The sequence below is a fragment of the Clarias gariepinus genome, chromosome 7 (genome assembly GCF_024256425.1).
Source record: "Clarias gariepinus isolate MV-2021 ecotype Netherlands chromosome 7, CGAR_prim_01v2, whole genome shotgun sequence".
Taxonomy (NCBI): domain Eukaryota; kingdom Metazoa; phylum Chordata; class Actinopteri; order Siluriformes; family Clariidae; genus Clarias; species Clarias gariepinus.
In genome coordinates, this window is record NC_071106.1 from 848,320 (window position 1) to 867,280 (window position 18,961).

At 40.5% G+C, this 18,961-nt stretch overlaps 1 protein-coding gene across 5 annotated transcripts; it reads left to right on the forward strand.

Annotated features, from left to right (window-relative positions):
* Nucleotides 1–1,883: 1,883 nt before the first annotated feature.
* On the forward strand, nucleotides 1,884–18,939 carry usp8 (ubiquitin specific peptidase 8). 5 transcript variants are annotated; one of them, XM_053499915.1, is made up of 19 exons: nucleotides 1,884–1,979; nucleotides 2,406–2,573; nucleotides 3,411–3,555; nucleotides 7,435–7,520; nucleotides 7,776–7,914; nucleotides 7,988–8,027; nucleotides 8,120–8,288; nucleotides 8,989–9,151; nucleotides 9,821–9,962; nucleotides 10,548–10,789; nucleotides 10,887–11,312; nucleotides 11,836–11,910; nucleotides 12,178–12,473; nucleotides 12,584–12,805; nucleotides 12,967–13,177; nucleotides 14,613–14,849; nucleotides 14,989–15,131; nucleotides 16,546–16,678; nucleotides 16,776–18,939. In XM_053499915.1, exons 2-19 carry the CDS (start codon nucleotides 2,470–2,472, stop codon nucleotides 16,932–16,934), a joined length of 3,132 nt encoding a protein of 1,043 aa, XP_053355890.1. In that variant the 5' UTR covers nucleotides 1,884–1,979; nucleotides 2,406–2,469; the 3' UTR covers nucleotides 16,935–18,939. The 5 variants fall into 5 exon arrangements, with proteins under 5 accessions (XP_053355890.1, XP_053355891.1, XP_053355893.1 ...); XM_053499916.1 differs by having other exon boundaries at nucleotides 1,885–1,979; nucleotides 2,385–2,573; XM_053499918.1 differs by having other exon boundaries at nucleotides 1,926–2,058.
* Nucleotides 18,940–18,961: the final 22 nt, after the last annotated feature.

Sequence of the window (18,961 nt, forward strand, 5' to 3'; positions counted from 1 at the left end):
CGTATTATTTGTTTTGAAGAAATAAATGTTACATTTTATGATCAACACAAAATAGTTATTTGTACGTCACATAATTATCATGTTATTATATAAACATAAATAAAATCTCAGGAGTAATATGTTTAAACGTTGAAAAATAGATGTAAATGAAAAACTGAAGACTAGCTAAAACTATGTCATTGTGTTTTTATTTTTATCTAGATATACTAATAATGATGATGCTTTGTTGTCAAATATTATCATCATTTTTTGTTGAGTTTAAAGTTTAATGTCAAAAACATAAATATGATGCTTATTACATTATCTTTTTGCCTATTTATTTTATACACAGTTTTTAAAAAATTAAACCAAAGAGGTGTAAGAAAATTTCTTAGGGCTTTTTGAATTACGGGAAAGACACGCTGACTGTCTTAATTTCAGCAAAATTATCAGCTGAATTGAACTCCTTATTAACCTATTATTAGTGAAATAATTGCGTTAAAGTACAAATGACAATCGAAGTTCTGACTAAAATATGGACATGTAAACTATGTTTTAAAAAGAACAAACTCTTTAAATGCTTATAACAATTAAAATAAACGGAGTAAGATGCGGTGTCATGGCTGCGAAAGCATAACGTCTGTGTTATTACTTACATTTTTTACAACTGCATGTCAAAAGTTTTTATGCAAAAATAAAGAAATGTACCTTGAGTTGCAAACATAAAAATAAAAACAGTAATATTTGTCTATTTAAAGAAATAAATGTTACATTTCATGAACAACACAAAAATTGTCATTTATACATCGCATAATTATCGTGTTATTATATATAGAGACAAATAGACTAATTAGATTAAATATAGAGAATAATATTTTTCCCCCTTTTTTTAAAACTATTTTTTTCTCTTTGTTTTTTTTCTTCTGTTGTTAAATTTTTTAAACCTTTTAGCCATTTTAGCCATTATTTGTTTTGCTGTTTTTTAATAAACATACATAGGGTTCAGGATTTTATAGTATAGAGTGATATATCCTTTTTCAGTACAAAATAGGCAATGTGATTTTTTCATTTTACTTTTTTTTATTTTATTAAAATTTAGAAAAATGGGTTACATAGGCAAAGAAAAAGCACATAACTGCTTTCATGCTGACCTAAAGATCAACCAAAATTATTTTGAAGTAATTGTGCATAAATCCTATTTGTGACTTAATTTGTGATGATTTTTAATAACCTTAAAATTAATTCTTATTAATAACATAATAATTATGTACAAATGAACTCAAGGTACACTCTATTAATTTTTAGCATCAAAATAAAAATTGCAATAATGCAAAATAAAATGATTAATACATAGTATACATACAAATTAAAGTAATAACATAGACATTATGAATCGAGCAATCCAACATTGTTACATCATGTATCACTCCATGCTAGACTTTGCTTTCCTTCACTTTGCGAGGATATTTTAAGGGTAATGTTAATTTATTTTAGTTTGTGCTTAATGTAGCATATTTTACATGTTTATCTTTTAGTCAGAACTTTGACATGTTTCGACAACAGCAGTGTTTGACTTATGGTACTTCTAGTAAGTAACTGACTAACTCAGTGTAAGGATATATTTAATGACAGAAACTTCAAAGCACGTGTAATTCACTCTGGACATGAGCGTTTACCAAGAGCCTAAATGTAAACCTGTTTAATATTTAAAAAATTAAGATCTATATATTGACAATGCTGATATTTTCTCATTACTTTTGATATGTAGGTGTCTGTGGTGAATGTAATCACGGGTCTTTCCAATATGGCCGAAGAGTTAACGTGTTGCTTTTGCTAGCACTGAGCGCGTGACAATGAGAAGCCTAGCCAATCACAGCGCTCGGGGGCGGGGTTTGTTTGTGGGTAAAAAAAACTTGTTCCGGGAATCAGCTGTAGCTGTTAGCATGTGTAGCTCTGCTAACCCTGCTAATGTGTAGCTACCGTTATTAACGTTTTAACTGGTAATATATACAAGTTCGTATATCGTTTATAGATCAACTGAGAGGACTGAAAGATTATTAGCACTACAAAGGTTGTTTTGTGAGTTAGTTTATCATGCTAGTTTGCTAATGCTAGCCTCTGGAGTGCTGTGTTTACACGCAGAGTTTTTACTTCCTGATTTAAAGAGACTCTGGAATTAGTGACATTTCTGAAGGTTTGAGGAAAAAACCAAGCTTTTGTTGTATCACGTGTGATTTAGTTGTTAACTGTTAGTTATTTATTTATCAGCTGGTGTGTGGAAGAGTGAAGCCTCAGCTAATGACAGTTTGAGATTTGTTTACAAACAAGACGTTTGTGTGTTTCTGGCCTTTGTGACAGCAGTTTCTGAAGCTGTCAGTGATTTCATGTGTATCTGTGTCCTGAAGGTGAGTGTTGTTTCCCCACAGCTGATGAACATGTGAGGAAACTGCAGTGTTAAGATTGACACAGATCTAACCCTCGAGTCTGAAGATGCCTGGAGTGGCTACAGGAGTGAAGGAGCTTTACCTCTCCACCTCACTGGGAGAGCTGAACAAAAAGGCCGAGATCAAGCCGGAGAAAGTCAACACCAGACAGTAAGACTGAGCCGGCTCTTCACAGAGACTAAACTCTTCACCGCTGCGTTTTTTTTTTTTATTACTGTATGTTTAGGACAGGATTTGTTTTCCAGACGTATCTGTCGTCATCTCAGCTTTAATTTCGACCAAATGATCCACTGAACGGCTTTAATTTGGACCAAGTGATCAGCTGAAGAGCTTTAGTTTTGATCTCCTGATGAGTGGAAGAGCTTTAGTTTTCACTAATCAGCTGAACATCTTAAATTTTCACTGTATGAACAGCTTTGATTCAAATCAAATAATTTATTTTGATCAGATTAACAGCTTTGATTTGGACCAAATGATCAGCTGAAGAGCTTTAAAAATCTATTGAACATGCTTTGATTCCAATCAGATAATCAAGATGAACATGGTTTATCTGCCACGCCCTTTTAAAATATTTTATTGTTTTTTGTTTAAAACTTGTGGTCTGTATTAGAAGGTAACAGGTAAGCGATAAGAGCGAGCGCTCACTGCTGTGTTTTTATACGAAAGAAAAAGTGCCAAACCTCTTTCCCTGGAGGATGTATCACAATGCTTACTGACTTGAGTCACTTCACTTCTACTGCCCGCTTTATTCAAAGGAAAATACATTGTGATCATTCCAGGCATGTACACTTTTATTCTGTAAAAAATGACCAACATTACTCATTTGGACTAAAATCTCAGCGGTAATCTGATGATAATTCTATTATACTTCTCCACCTGGAAAAGGTAATCCCGTTAGAATAGGGCTTTTAGTCCCTGAGAGTGAGCGACATGGAGCAGCTAGACGGGTTTCAGTTTTGTTTCACTTTTCCGCCATGTGTGTTTCAGCTATGTTCAGAGTGCGTGTAAGCTCTTTAAGGCGGCGGAGGAGTGCCGCCTGGAACGAGACGAGGAGAGAGCCTACGTCCTCTACATGAAGTACCTGACTGTCTATGACTTCATCAAGAAAAGGCCGGACTTCAAACAGCAGCAGGTGGGAAATAGATCCAGACAGATGTAAGGAATTAGGAGATATTACGAAACACTAACAGTTTCATGTCATATTTCATTTTGTATAAGTCAAAAGAATTAAGAGTGAAAATGATTTTTTATAAAATATTTTCCACGATTGCTCATATCAGCATTACTTCAGAGACTAACAATGACTTTAGTAATAATAAAGTATTAATAGACTGTTCAAGTGTTTGTAGCCATAAATATAATGAAAGGAATAAAATGTTCTGAATTCTGATGATGATGCGACAGAATTATTTTCAGTTTGAAGAAAAGAACAGCCACATATTGTTTATTTAAAAAAAACAACAACACCCAAATACTTCGGATTATTGCAAAATGATCAGATTGTGGTGAATTGAAATGATCAGATGATCATGTGTCTGATTAATAAAATTGATAAGCTGGACCTGTTTAGATTTGAGAAAATGATCAGCCAAGCAGCATTTGTTTTACCAGATTATTATTTTAAATCAAAGTTATGTGGTTTTATTAAACCGAATCAGTTCTTTTATTCCGCAAAGTGATCGGTTTTAGACCCACTATTTAGACCACAATGATGAGCTGAGCAGCTTTTGTCTTAAAATAGCTTTCTCCCAGACAAAAAAGATCAGCTGGACAGTTTGTGTTTCGGAGAAAGCTAATCCAAGCAGCTTTTGTTTGGTCCAGATGATCAGATGAACAGCTGGCAGCTTCTTGAATGTGTTTTTAAAAAAAAAAACATATATATCTTTAAGTCAGACAGCTGTTTAAGTTAATATTTGCTACAATTTTATCATTAAAATCGAGTTTTTGATTTAACAAAGTGATCAGCCATGTTGCTCCTTTATCTATTATTTATATCTATTACTGAATGATGCTGGAGTCACTGCCGGCAGTTTCCATCATGCCCCAGGAGTAACTGCTGTGTACTTTAGTCTTTCATTAATGTATTTATATCATGTACAGTTCTGTGGAGACGCCCAATCTAATGCTGTAAAGCAAAGATGTCTTCACAAATATTGAAGTTAAATGTTTCTGTATTGAAAACCACTATAAAGCGAAATAAACTAAACATCATTATGTTTGTGATAATGTAGATAGTATCAGACTTGGGTAGTGTGTGTGTTGTGTTGTAAGGAAAGGTGCGGGAGGTTCTTCTCAACATGTTGGAGGAGCTTTTGCAGATCTTTATCTCTCACACTGACATCTGTGTGTGTGTGTGTGTGTGTGTGTGTGCAGTGAAACCCAGCTGGTTTAATTATTGTCTGCTTCCTGTACTGACACACAGAAATGTCTTCTGTAGCATTAATATGGAAGCAAATCAGTCTTATTAATAATTTACACAAAAGACTTGATGCACACGTGCGTGTCCCAGTTCACATGTGTGGAACCCAATTCACGTGCAAGAAAAAAAAATACATTCACAAAAAAAAACCTCGCGTTCACAAAATAAATATATATATTCATAATACACGTTTCCAAAATGCAAAACACAATTTGCAGATGTACAACTGTGTACAAAATTTTTGATTGTTTTAAATTCTTGAGTGTATCATGGACTGTTAATGTAAAAATCGTCTTTCGTGTTTGAATCGTGTGTGTATTTTTAAAACTTTGCTGGCACCAATGTGGGTCACTCGTACTCTTTACACAATCTGAGTTAATTACAACGGAAATGTAGTTTCACAGACTCAAACCAAGAACAGGATGCTGGTCTAAGTTATTACTTTATTCCATAATGTTTCATTAATGAACTTTACTGAAAATAACACAGTTAACCACTTCATCATCTTTATAAACACTTCACCCTCATTTCATGTTTGTCAATCAAGACAGTCACAGTTTTTAATTTGGAGAATAGATGTTTATGTGAGTCACACGGTTTTCTGTTATATCTGAATACCACCAGATTTGCTTTAATTTCATTAACAGCTCAAATGTTTATAACATAATGGATTAAAGCTGCACGATTTAAAATTCACTCTGGTGCGTCACTGAGCCAGAGAGCGGGTGTCATTTATAGGTTTTATAAACAGCTTCACAAACAGTCTCTTCAGTCACCATTATATACAATATGATTTCCTTACAATAATTCAAATTATCAGAGGTACTGGGATAAAAGTTTGTGTACGGGCATGTTAATAACGTTCTGACGCGTATCTTTCTTGTTACACTTGGTTACTCACGACTCGGATGTCCGTTGAATTCTTTGTCTCTTGTTTTATTTTCAACATCAAAGTTCAACAGTTCTTACAGTTTCTTGCATAAATCCACTTCATTTGCTGTGTCCTGTAGCTTACGGTCTTGAATTATTGTTACAACAACTTATTTGTTATATCTTTCAGCCTAAGGTATTACGGTCATAAGCTGTCGTTCTCCACACTTCTATATCTTAACAACAACTAACCTGCGTGATAGACATGCAGCTACACAACTATAGAATGATGTCACAGAACAAATTATAAAGTGATGTCACAGTAAAACTTACGAGTATCATACTAAGTGCTTAGCTAATAAGCTAAATGCTTAACTAATAAACTTAATGTGTAATGCTTAACTAACGAAATAAAAATACACTAATTTATAAAAATGAAATATGGCTCTTACAGATTGTATTTCTGATATAAACACTAATGTCTACAATACAAACCAAAATAGATTTTTTAAAAATTTTAAACATTTTAAAAGTGACTTTAGTTTCAAATAAAGATCATATCAGTTATATCAGAAGGTGGAGCTAAAAATTTACTTCATTCATTCATTCATTCAAGAGATTAGTTAAAATGTTGATTTATCCAGTAATGCAATAAGTAAAGCCGTGAGTCTTGTGTGAGAATTGTGTTTATTGTAAAGAATCGAAAATCATGGCTCAATTTATCTATTCATGCAGCTTAGAGTGAATTATTAATAATTATAAAAGACTGTTTCAACAGGTGACAGGAGTTAATTGCTAAAACAAAACTTGGAATATGTATCATTTCATCCAGGGCACCAATAACCACCAGCTCCTGTCTACAAATGAACTGTAGGTAGTCAGTGTTCAGTGGCGTCTCTCCAAGACATGAACCAAACCATCATGAAGTCATTTCACCACTTAAACTGTAAAGACACTAGTCTGTCACATGGTATTGTTACTATGATGAGTGTTTGCGTTGATTCATTTGAAAATGTAAAACTGTGACAAACATGTAATGAGGGTGAAGTGTTTATAAAGATGATAAAGTGGTTAACTGTGTTATTTTCAGCAAAGTTCATTATTGAAACATAATGAAATAAATCTTGTTCTTGGTTTGAGTCGGTAAAACTTCACTTCTGTTGTAATTAACTCAGATTGTGTAAAAGGTGTTAAAGCTGAGCTACCTGAGTGCTGCGCTCCTGGAGGGCTGTGATTGGTCGAATGCAAAGTTTGACCAATCACAGCTGCCAGCAAAGTTTCAAAAACACACACACGAATCCAGGAAGATTTTACATTCACAGTCCATGATACACTCGTGAATTTTAAACATTCAAAACTTTTGTACACAGTTGTACATCTGTCATTTCTGTTGTGCATTTGTGTAACGGATATTATAAATTTATTTATTTTGTCCATGTGAGTTGTTTTTTTGTGAATATATTTTTTCAGACATGTGAATTGGGACACGCATGTGTGCATCACGTCTTTTGTGTGAATTATTAATGAGACTGATTTGCTTCCATACATTAAAGGTTTTTGTTGATGTGGAAATGTAAAGTTTGTTTGTTGTAGTATTTGTAAAATAAACATCTTGGAGTATGTGAGACGTTTGCACAGCGCTGTCTGATAAACACTGATACACTGACGGGTCTCTGCGTCCTCACGTACAGTTTATATTTGATGTTTGTCTTCACACGGCAGGATTACTTCATGTCCATGCTCGGATCGTCCAGCTTTAAGAAGGCTGTCGAGGAGGCGGAGAAACTCTCTGAGAGCCTGAAACTCAGGTACTCGTCCCCTTATGATCACCAACTAATCACCTACACCCGATGTCCTACATTGTATGTCCTATACCCACACCCTAGACAATAACCCCTATATCCTACACCCTGTGCCCTAGACAATACACCCTTCGTCTTACACCCCACTCCCCCAGTTCTAGCACTCCTCTCACCTGTCCTCTCACCTGTCTCATTACCTCTTCCCACCACCTGACCCTGACTTGTCCCTACCCCTGTCCTCACACGTCTCTCCTCTCGCAGGTATGAGGAGGTGGAGGTGAGGAAGAAGCTGGAGGAGAGAGAGAAGAGAGAGGAGAAGGAGAGACGAGAGCAGAAAGCGGAAAAGGACAAAGAACGCACCTCACCCAACACCATTGAGGGCAGAAAGGACAGCAAAAAGGTACAAAAGGTCAAAGGTCAACGTGTACTGACCCATGTCATGAGTTTATATCGACTGTGTTTCTCTCACACAGGCTAAAGAACAGAACGAACTGAAGAGTGTGATTTCACCAGGTCAGGAGAGAGTGTGTGTGAGTGTGTAAGTGTGTGTGATTAAGGCAAAGCTTCATACATGTACCCTAATCTCCCTCTCTCCCTCTCTCTAGCGCCCCTGAGTGGAGGCGTTAGTGCTGAGCAGTTGTACACTATGATGACGGACCCTAACCTGAGTGTGTTAGTGATGGACACTCGAAAACAAGTTGACTTCGAGAAGTCGCACATGACGGTGCCCAATCAAAAGTTAATCAGTGTTCCTGAGGAGGCCATCAGCCCCGGGTGTTTATACACACACACACACACACACACACACACACACACATGCCAATATTACTGTCACAACATCTGGAAACTTCCACACTGTCCACTACAACCCAACGAGTGAACTGTGTAACGCCTTATTAGTGGGCGGGGCTAGTGTTCCTCTTTTAAAGTGCTTGATTTAGGTTTGATTGTAACTGAGTGTCGCCTCACACTAACCCTGATGTCTCTGTCTCAGTTACAGTCCAAGTAATGAGAGACAGATTTCATTTTAATCTTCAGTCTTTAACACCAGGGGGCGAGTTAGATATTTAAATTTTCATATTAGTTATATAAAATAAATATAATTATAATAAATAAATAAATCTTTTTATGTAATATGACACATTTTCCTAATTCTTTAAAGTTATTTCAATTTGTCAGTAATAATAAATTAATTCACCAAACAAACATCAGTATGTTGCATTAGAGAACCTAAAGCTGTGTGATCAGGGCTTGTGACTGACTAGAGGTTTACACTTGTACACTTGTACACTTGTACATATTCACTTCCTTATTAGTGAAACTACCCCAAGTGTCCAGGTCACAGATTAGAGTGACTCTCGTGTGCTGAGATTTAAACATTTATTAAATTATTAACTCTAAAACTAGCTGTTGATTTACTTAATCAAATGTTCATATATAGGGAATAGCTAACTGTGTGTGTGTGTGTGTGTAGGATCACAGTGAATCAGATCGAGGTGAAGCTACCTTCAGAGTCTCTCCCTCAGTGGAAGCAGCGCGGCTTTGCTGATTACATCATCCTGCTGGACTGGTCCAGCTCCGTCACTGACCTGAAACTGGGCACGACTTTACAGAGCCTGAAGGATGCGCTCTACAAAGTAATAATAATAATAATAATGATATTAATAACTGGGGCTGGGAATCACCAGTCACCACCTGATACGATATTATCGCGATACCTCGGTGCTGATATGGTTAAAATTGTAACTCTATAAGTTTTGATAGTTTTGAAGTCCTGTTTTTATATTACAATTTTTTTTCCAACTTTGTTACAATTTTAAGACCTTGAACCTTTAAAACACCAAAAAACACAGTTTATCAGTGCCAGAGTTCCTCAGAGCAAAACAGCAAGCTGAATTACATGAACTTTTAAACATTTGACTTAGATTTTCATTTGAAATACACAAGCACAATAAATTGAAGTGCCAAAAATTGTAAGTGTTGTAAATCCTTTATTCAGATTGTTAAAATCACTTTTGGCACTGCAGTTTATTGTGGTTGTGTATTTCAAATAAAAATGTACTTCAAGTGTTTAAAATACCATCTTCATTATTTTTTAACTTCTCAAAATTCAGGTAATAAAATTCAGGTCTTCAGATTCGGGGTCGGAGGTTTTTGTTGATATAAAATCCTAAGACTGCGTTACTGTTTTGCCACTTTTTCTCCAGGGATTATTCCCATCTTTAATATTAATAATATGTCTTGCTTAAGGAATGTTTTGTTTCTGACACACTGTGTGTGTGTGTGTGTGTGTGTGTGTGTGTCAGTGGGACAGTGTGACGATCCTGCGCACGGAGCCTCAGGTTCTAGAGGGAGGCTTTGAGAACTGGCTGCTTTATTATCCCATGTTCACCAGCAACGCCAAGATCAAACCCCCGCGCCAACACTCTCAAACACTGGTACCAGAGTGTGAGTATACACACACACACACACACACACACACACACACTATCCACTTTATTATTGCACCTGATTAATTATGCAGTTATCTCATCACACCATCCATAACATCATCCAGATACGGGTCAAGAGCTTCAGACTAAACCTCAGACTGGAGGAACGTCTGATCTCTGTATCGCTGTGACCCGTGTCATGGATACGTCAGAACCTGCTCTGATCTTCACACCCGACCTCAGTCTGTAGAGTTCACACAGAGCGGTGCAGAAAACAGAACACATGTAGTGAGAGACGGTTCTGTGAGAGGACGAAGGCCGAGGTGGTTCGAGCTGACGTTTTAATTAAGTAGAAGCGTCCTGGAGTGGACAACCCATGAGACGTGGAAGAGCTGTAGAGGCAGAACACACTCCTGTGTTTCACTCCTGGCTGCGTGAATGTACAGGTGTTCCTAATAAAGTGGCTAAGGAGTGTACATTTGATTTCTCTAAAACCAGTAAACCATGCAGGCATAGAACACACACACGCACACACACACAGACTCTATGTGTTTCAATCAGTGTGATTGATGATGTCATCAGGAACGTTCTTCTACTTCAGTGAATTTCAGCTACCCGTGTCTGGAGGAGACTCCGCCCAAACCTGTAGAAGTGTGTGTGAGGGACGGTGCAGAAGATGTTCAGTCTAATGGCTCCGTGGACGCAGATATAAACAGCAAGCCTGCTGGCCCCGATACACACACTCACACTCCCTCACCGAGCACACAGCCAACGCCCGCGCCGGGCGCCACCAGTGTGTCCAGTCCAAAGCAGCCTGCAGCTACGGCAAAGACAATACCACAGGTACATTCTCTCATACACACACACACACACACACACACACAGGTGAATACCCTGCCCAGATTTACTGATGTACAATTTTTCGTGTGTGTATCTCCAGTTCGACCGATCGACCAAGCCTATGGTGAAACCCTCAGAAGGCGCAAAGCAGAGCCCCGAGGGTGCAGCCAAAGACGGCGGGCCCAAAGACCCAAAGTCCAAAGAAGTCGTGGCTAAAGATGGACCAGTTTCCACGGTAACCAACGGTCCAGTGATTCCGGATCGTTCGGGCAAGCCGAACCTGGAGAATAAGAAAGAGAAAGAAGAGGAGGAGAAACGACAGAGAGAGGAGCAGGAGAAGAAGAAGGAAGAGGAGGAGGAGAAGAAGAGGAAGCTGGAGCGCCAGAAGGCGGAGGAGAAGGAGGAGAAAGCGGAGGATGGAGACGAGAAGGGGAGAAGAGGAGCGAAGGATCAGGCGCTGGACGCTCAGCTTAAGAGCATGTCTCTGGATTCTCCTAGACCCCATACCGCTGTCTCTGATGTAAAGGTGTGTGTGTGCGCGCATGCTCTGACACTTCAGAGTACACGGGTAGTCTCCGACTTATGAACATTCAAGTTAGGGATTTCCTCAAACGGACCGTAGTTCTACTCCTGGTTTTCCTTATAATTTAAGAAAATTCCTTAACAAAACAGAGTTCACAGTTCAATACAGTGGAAAACAGCTCTGAGACAAAATGGGGTTTGGAATTCCCCTTGTGATTTAAAATCTCAGAGACAACACTGTTACATTTGACATTTTACTGTGAGATTAATTTCCTTAGGCGCCGTTAGATTTAATCAATCTAAAGGGTCGGTGTGCTTTACATTGTATATGTGTGTCAAAGGTGTATAGGATTCCCTTGGTCAGACTTAAGAACAAATCCGACTTATGAACGTGCTCCCAGAACTGAACTTGTTTGTAAGTCAGGGACGACCTGAACAGTGATTATATGGGCCAGAAGGAGTAACAATTGTATATTAATTATATCTCTGTGTATGTGTGTGTGTGTGTGTGTGTGTGTGTATTGCAGGGGGCGCCTCTGACCCGTACTCGGAGTGAGGATATAGGAAGGGCGGTGCCTGGTCTCCCTGAGGGCTGGACAAAGGTACGGAATTCACACACTGTCACCACCCTGACCGGATTCACACACGTTTGAGTTACTTTATTTTGATTCACCCAGATGTGATACACACAGACCTTCATTTCTGTGTGTGATTTATCTACATATGACTCACATCCACCTGTATTTCACTGAACTGAATCCTGATTCACTTACATTTGGTTAAACTGATTCACTACCATTCGATTCCACCCAGACCTAATCCTGTGTGTGTGTGTGTGTGTGTGTGTGTGTGTGTGTGTTTTTTTTCAGTTCCTAGACACAGTCACCGGGACGTATCGTTATTATCACTCCCCCACCAACCGTGTGCACCTTTACCCCCCTGAGGTCACCCCCCCGGCCACGCCTCCAGCCACACCCTCCAAGCCTAAAGCGCGTCCTGAGACATCAGAGAAGGAGAAGGAAAAAGAGAAGGAGCAAGAGAGGGAGAGGGAGAGAGAGCAGTCCAAACTGAAGCGCTCATATTCCTCCCCTGATATCACACAGGACCTGAACGCAGAGGAAGCCAGAAAACCCACACACACACCCACAGTGAACAGAGAAACCAAGTACCCACACACACACACACACACACACGTGACATTGTTTTTTTTTTTATTCACCTATTGTATAGCCCCCGCCCACATTGTTTAAAGTTTGCGTTTGTGTGTGTCCTCAGACCTGTGACTGCCACTTCCTACGCTAAAGCCGAGATCGCTCGTCCGTCTGCCGCCAAGATCCGGACCATGAACCCGGTGTTTGGGGGACTGGGTCCGTGTCTCACAGGCCTCCGGAATTTAGGGAACACCTGCTACATGAACTCGATCCTGCAGTGTTTGTGTAACACCCCGTTCATGGCTGATTACTTCAACAGGAACCACTACCAGGACGACATCAACAGGTACGACAACACTTTTACTGTATAGTGGTTTGTCCAGAATAATCCAAAACCTCTGTTACAGGTATAAACACTCAGGTTTGTCCTCCTTTACAGCTTTCGAGCTCATCCAGTGTTGATGTTTGTTACGTGATGAGATGAGTTTTTTCTCTCTTCCTGATCAGGTCGAACATCCTGGGCCATAAGGGCGAGGTGGCCGAGGAGTTCGGTGCGATTATGAAGGCGCTGTGGTCGGGTCAGTTTAAGTACATCAGCCCTCGGGACTTCAAGATCACCATCGGTAAAATTAACGACCAGTTCTCTGGATACAAGCAGCAGGACTCTCAGGAGCTTCTGCTGTTCCTGATGGACGGCTTACACGAGGATCTCAACAAGGTAACATCTGCTTAGAAACTGGAGACGTCACGATATCTGACTGAACATGAGCGTGTATCAGGAGTGTATGATCCTCCCAGACTCGACTGTCTGATAGACTATGCCCAGATTATTAACCACGCCGTAGGCAGCGTTTGACCCGTAACACCTTGTCGGAAATGCCTAATTAGTTACACAGGGTTTGATACTGGTTCCCAGTAGACAGGTGACATCACTTAAACAACACAACCTGATCATCAGCCCTTCATCAGTCACCCAGTAATCACTAACAGACAGCGCCTGATCCCAGTTACCCTACAGCTGGTTCCTAAAGTTACCCAGTAGGTTTGGTCTTATCTTATTAGTAGACGGTGTCTGATGGGACTAGAATCCAATGACCCGATTCGATATTATCACAATACCTGGGTGGAGATTTGATCTGTATTGGGACTCTATAAGTATCACAATTCTATAAATGTCCAGATTCAATAATTTATTATTTTAGAGTTTGTTACAGTTCTAAATGAACTCGCTCATATTACATAGGACACTGTGTGAAGGGTTCATAGTGCACCCCCTGTAGGATTATAGAGGAGCTGCACCATTTTTTCCACCTCAAACGCGCAAACATATAAATTAAAAAAGTCTGAATGGACACACAAAAGAATTGCGATAAATCACTGAGTACACTGTATGTGACACATAAATGTGAATTTGAATTAACCAATCAGGCAGCTCCGCACCTCACACCGTGGTTAATCACACACCCCACAGTCCTCGACTACCCCGATCAATACCACCTGATACAGTAGGCAGTGTTTAATCCCAGTTACCCAGAAGGCCACGCCCAGAAGGCATCTTCAGCACCCGGTCCAGATCTGAGAACCTGATCGTGTGTGTCTCTGTCCAATCACCAGCACCTGGTTCAGTTACGCTCGTTTATAACAAGACAAGACGCTTTTCATGATGTCTGATCAATGAAAAGTATTTTTTCGATCACATTTATTATGAATTTCTTCTTTTCCTTTCTTTCCTTTTCTGTTGGTTGTCATTGTGACGGCCTGTGTAGAGAGTAAGTATTCATAAACTGTGTGTGTGTGTGTGTGTGTGTGTGTTCCATCTTCCTGCATTGGAGAATGTCTCACACACATTGTTCTGTTAGTTATGGTGTGTCTGTGTGTGTGTGTGTGTGTGTTTGTGCATGAACATTAGGATTGTTTTCAATGTGTGTATTTTTTTTCTTTTCATTGTGACAATCCTGTCACAACAGCCATGCCCATTTTAATGCATAAGCTCCGCCCATTCTGTCTCTCATGCTGATAAACAGTGTAACAGCACTGTTCTTAGGTTGCGTGTGTGTGTGTGTGTGTGTGTGTGTGTGTGTGTAAGACGTCCAGCCTAACACTGTGATTTTTTTATTTTTTTTACCGTGTGATTGCCCCTCCCCCCCCGTCAGGCGGACAACCGTAAGCGGTGGAAGGACGAGGCGTCGGATTCGATGGATGATGTCAGCGCGGCGAAGTGGGCGTGGCAGAAGCACACGCTGCTGAATGAATCCATCATCGTGAAGCTGTTCCAGGGTCAGTTCAAGTCCACACTGCAGTGTCTGAGCTGCCACCATCGTTCTCGCAACTTCGAGCCCTTCATGTACCTCTCACTGTCACTCGCCTCGTCCTACAAGTGCTCTCTACAGGTACACACACACACACACACACACACACTGTATACTCTGCATGGTTCCCTCTCTTCTACACACAGATCAATTCAGATACCTGCAACAGTACAGTCACTTAGTATTGTGTGTGTGTGTGTGTGTGTGTGTGTGTGCGCAGGAGTGTTTGAAGCTCTTCTCCAAGGAGGAGAAGTTGACGGATGGTGATAAGGTGTACTGCCCCCACTGTAAAGCTCAGAGGGAGTTCACCAAGAAGCTGGAGATCTGGAAGCTTCCGCCCATCCTGCTCGTACACTTAAAGCGGTGAGGAAACAGAAGAAGAAGAAACATGTGGGCGATACTAAGTGCTCCCCCCCCCCCCAACCCCCCGATCCAACAGCTTGTAGCAGCAATAACCTGAAGTAAAGGTTTCCTGTATGACCTCATCAGCCTCTCACATGGTTCTGGTTTGTTCTTCTCGACATGTTGATTGAGGTTTTTGGGCTTTTCATTGGGTTTAGTTGGATTTTAAAGGTCTGAACTTTGACTCGGTCATTCCAAAACCTGGATTCTTTTATTTTTATCAGTCATTCTGATGTAAAGTTACTGCTGTGCCTCAGATCTTTGTCCTGTTTTATGACCCAATTCCGATCAAGCTTTATCTGTCGGACAGACGGCCTCATGTTTCCCTCTAGAATATTCTGGTACTGTTGTATTCTGGTAGTGTCCAGGTCCTGTGGATGGAAAAACCCAAATCCTCACCCCTCCCCCGCCATGCTTTACAGTTAGGTTTCCCCAAACATGGTCAAGTCAAGTAGGCTTTTATTGTCATTTCAACCATGTACAGTTCAGTACACGATGAAACGAAACAACGTTCCTCCAGGACCAGGGTGATACATGCAACATCAATTTACAACATAAATTAACAAATAACTAACTAGCAAACTATCTAAGAACCTAATTAGCTAAGACTAGCTGAAACAAACCAGATTAACATTATAAATTAACAGAAACTATTCAGTAGTCCTATACAGAAAAAGACAACATAAAGTGCACGTGCAAATGTGCAAACAAGAGAGACAACACAACAACATATTACGTTTCAACACTCTGGTAATAATTTAATTTAGTGGAATGAGAAACAGTAAACATTTACTTGGAGATAGCAGCAAGCATACTTGTAGATGGTTCTGGACATTAAGGCCAAACATCTCCACTTTTGAGAGAAGTCTTATCAGATTCAGTTTTGTGAACCTCAGTCGTGCTTCGACTGAGAAAGAAAGTTTCCGTCCTGAAGGTTTCCACTAGTGACTAATCTTTCTCACTGTAGGATGTTGAACCCCAAATAGTTTGGAAATTATTTATAACCCTTTTCCAGATTGATGTGCAGCAACAGTTGCTTCTCCAACATCATTGTTGGTCTTGTGTTTAAACACAACTGAAGGCTCCAGAGCAGCAAACTGACAAAACTTATGCTTTATAGAGGTCTCAACACCTGCTGATGATCAGATAATGAAGGGCTGCAGCTTACCCTCTTACATCCTGTGGAAGTAGTAAAGGGGAAACCCAGGATTGTACAAGGGTTTTTTTTTTTTTTTTTGGCCTTAATTTTTGTTAAAAAAAAGAAGTTTTTTTAATAATCAGAGCAGCTATGATCAGATGATTTTTTTAAAAACTAAACCACAGTGTTAGCACCCTGCGTTTAATTCTATCACTTTGTGTGTGTGTGTGTGTGAAGGTTCTCATATGAGGGCCAGTGGAAGCAGAAGCTCCAGACCTCGGTGGATTTCCCACTGGAGAACCTGGACCTGTCCCAGTACGTCATCGGGCCGAAGACCGGCCTGAAGAGATACAACCTGTTCGGCGTGTCTGTGAGTATCAGCGCCACCTCCTGGTCCCTGTTACCATGGAAACGATGACCTAACCGAAGCGAGCGCATTAATGTCTCCTGTCTCCATCTCTGTGTAGAATCATTACGGAGGTCTGGACGGGGGTCACTACACGGCGTACTGTAGGAACGCCATCCGGCAGAACTGGTATAAATTCGACGATCACGAGGTGTCGGAAATCTCCACATCCTCAGTCAAGTCGTCCGCCGCCTACATCTTCTTCTACTCCGCTCTCTGAGGCCACGCCCACCCGGACCACCACGCCCGAGTCCCGACTGACCCGAGAGCCCTCAGAGCTGCTGTGGGTGGAGCTTAAAGCCCCGCCCGATGAAGCTGTTGAAGGGTGTTTTGATGAGAATGTGAAAGATGTGAAATTCTCCCCGTCTCTCTCTCTCTCGCTCTGTCTCTGTCTCTCTCTGTAGTGAAATCTCTTATCTCTGACTGAAAGGGGCGGAGCTTTCTCCCCGTCCGCTGTCGTTCTGCCTTTGGCCACTGATGACGTTTGGGACACGCCGTCCTAAGCGCAGTTTGATCTTCCGATTTTGAGAAAGAACTCACGATCTCATGTACTGATTATAGAGACGCGTCCCGTCTCGCTTTGTTTTTTTTTTTCTTTTGGAAATTTACATTTGAAGTAACCAATTCCTGTCCATGAGTAAACGAGTCGCCCGTCTGTCTCTCACCGCGGCGATTTCCATACGTTCTGTGCTCTTACTGTTGTCCCACGTCCTCCTGCAGGGGTTGTGACGGTAACAATACTAACCTTAATTATCCTATGCACGACATCTATAACCAGACGCCGCTCTCATTTCTCTATGTATCCATTAACACTACACCCTATGTAGTGCACTATATGTCCATTAGATTTCCCCGCCCCTCCTTAAGCTCCTCCCACCACCCACACATCACGCCTCATCTAAAATACACCTGTGGTTTTGTTTTATACAAACAGCAGGTCTCCTGAGATAAATAAACCACGCCCTCCTGTCGAGCGTTTGGATCAGTGCCTCCCTGTTCCTCACCTTCACCTGTAATTACTCTGAGCCACCCGTTGTTTTTGTTTACGATGTCTTATAGAGCTGAGCTCGTTATAACTCATTATCTTGGTATTTACCTATTTGTCTGTCATTCATCTTTCTGTCTGTCTGTCTGCTTCATGTTTATAATCAAATACAGTGATCTCTCTCTCTCTCACACACACACACAAATGAATATGCTGTACATTCTAACATTTATTTATATCTACACGCTAGTCTAGCTGTGCTAATCTCCACGTAGCTTAGCAAAGTAACGAACTCCTTTAGCAGATATAGGAGGTGGATGAGTGGAGCGAACGCACGGTTGCGTCCTGAAGTTTAACTGCACTACTGACACGACACACATCATCACTACCACGTAAACCTGCGAGGATGATAAAAACTAAACAGGAAACCGAACAGGACCTGCAGTTTTCACTCCGACGTCCCAGTGGGAATTCCTCACACACTTACATCACACACATCTCTTTCCCAGCCACACACTGACGATTTTCCCTTCCTTCTTTCTAAGGACCCTAAAGGTCTTTACATTTTTTGTCGTCTCTAGTGTCTTTCATTTTCTTTTTCCAGGTCCCTAGTTTTTTCCCTTTGTCTCTAGGGTTCCCGCTTGCTTTCTTGTTCGTCTCTGATGTCTTCATTTGTGTCTAGGGTGTCTTTTATCTCCTTGTTTCTAGTGTCCCTAGTTTGTCGTCTTCCTCTCATTTTCCTGCGTTCTCTCGCTCCCTGGTGTCTTTACTCCTCTGCAGGTCCCTGGATTACCTAAAAACGTCTCGCTCGGTGTTACGTAACTAATTCCTCAGGACCGCAGATCTGAGCTGAGGGACGCCGCTGGTTTTAATATCAGGAGTTGGTTCAGTCAGACTGCTGGACCTGATTGTTGTGTCAATTATTATTATAATTTTTTTGCCTCCACACACTTACATGTACACACAAAATGGGAGGAGCTAGTTAAGCCCCACCCATTCATGTTTATTTCAGGAAATCATGTTTCTTTGAGAATTAAACACTAACCTGAACTTTGGTCAGTGGTTTTAAATCATGAAACATCAAACACAAGTCATCACCCTTTACTGCCGGCTGGCATCACACACACACACACACACACACACAAAAGATTTGTCAGTGTTAGAGATGGATCACTCAGTGGACCGTATACTCACGTGTAGTTAATCAGCTGTGATAATAATAAAGCGAATCAAACACTCATACGTGTCTTTCCTTAGTTTTA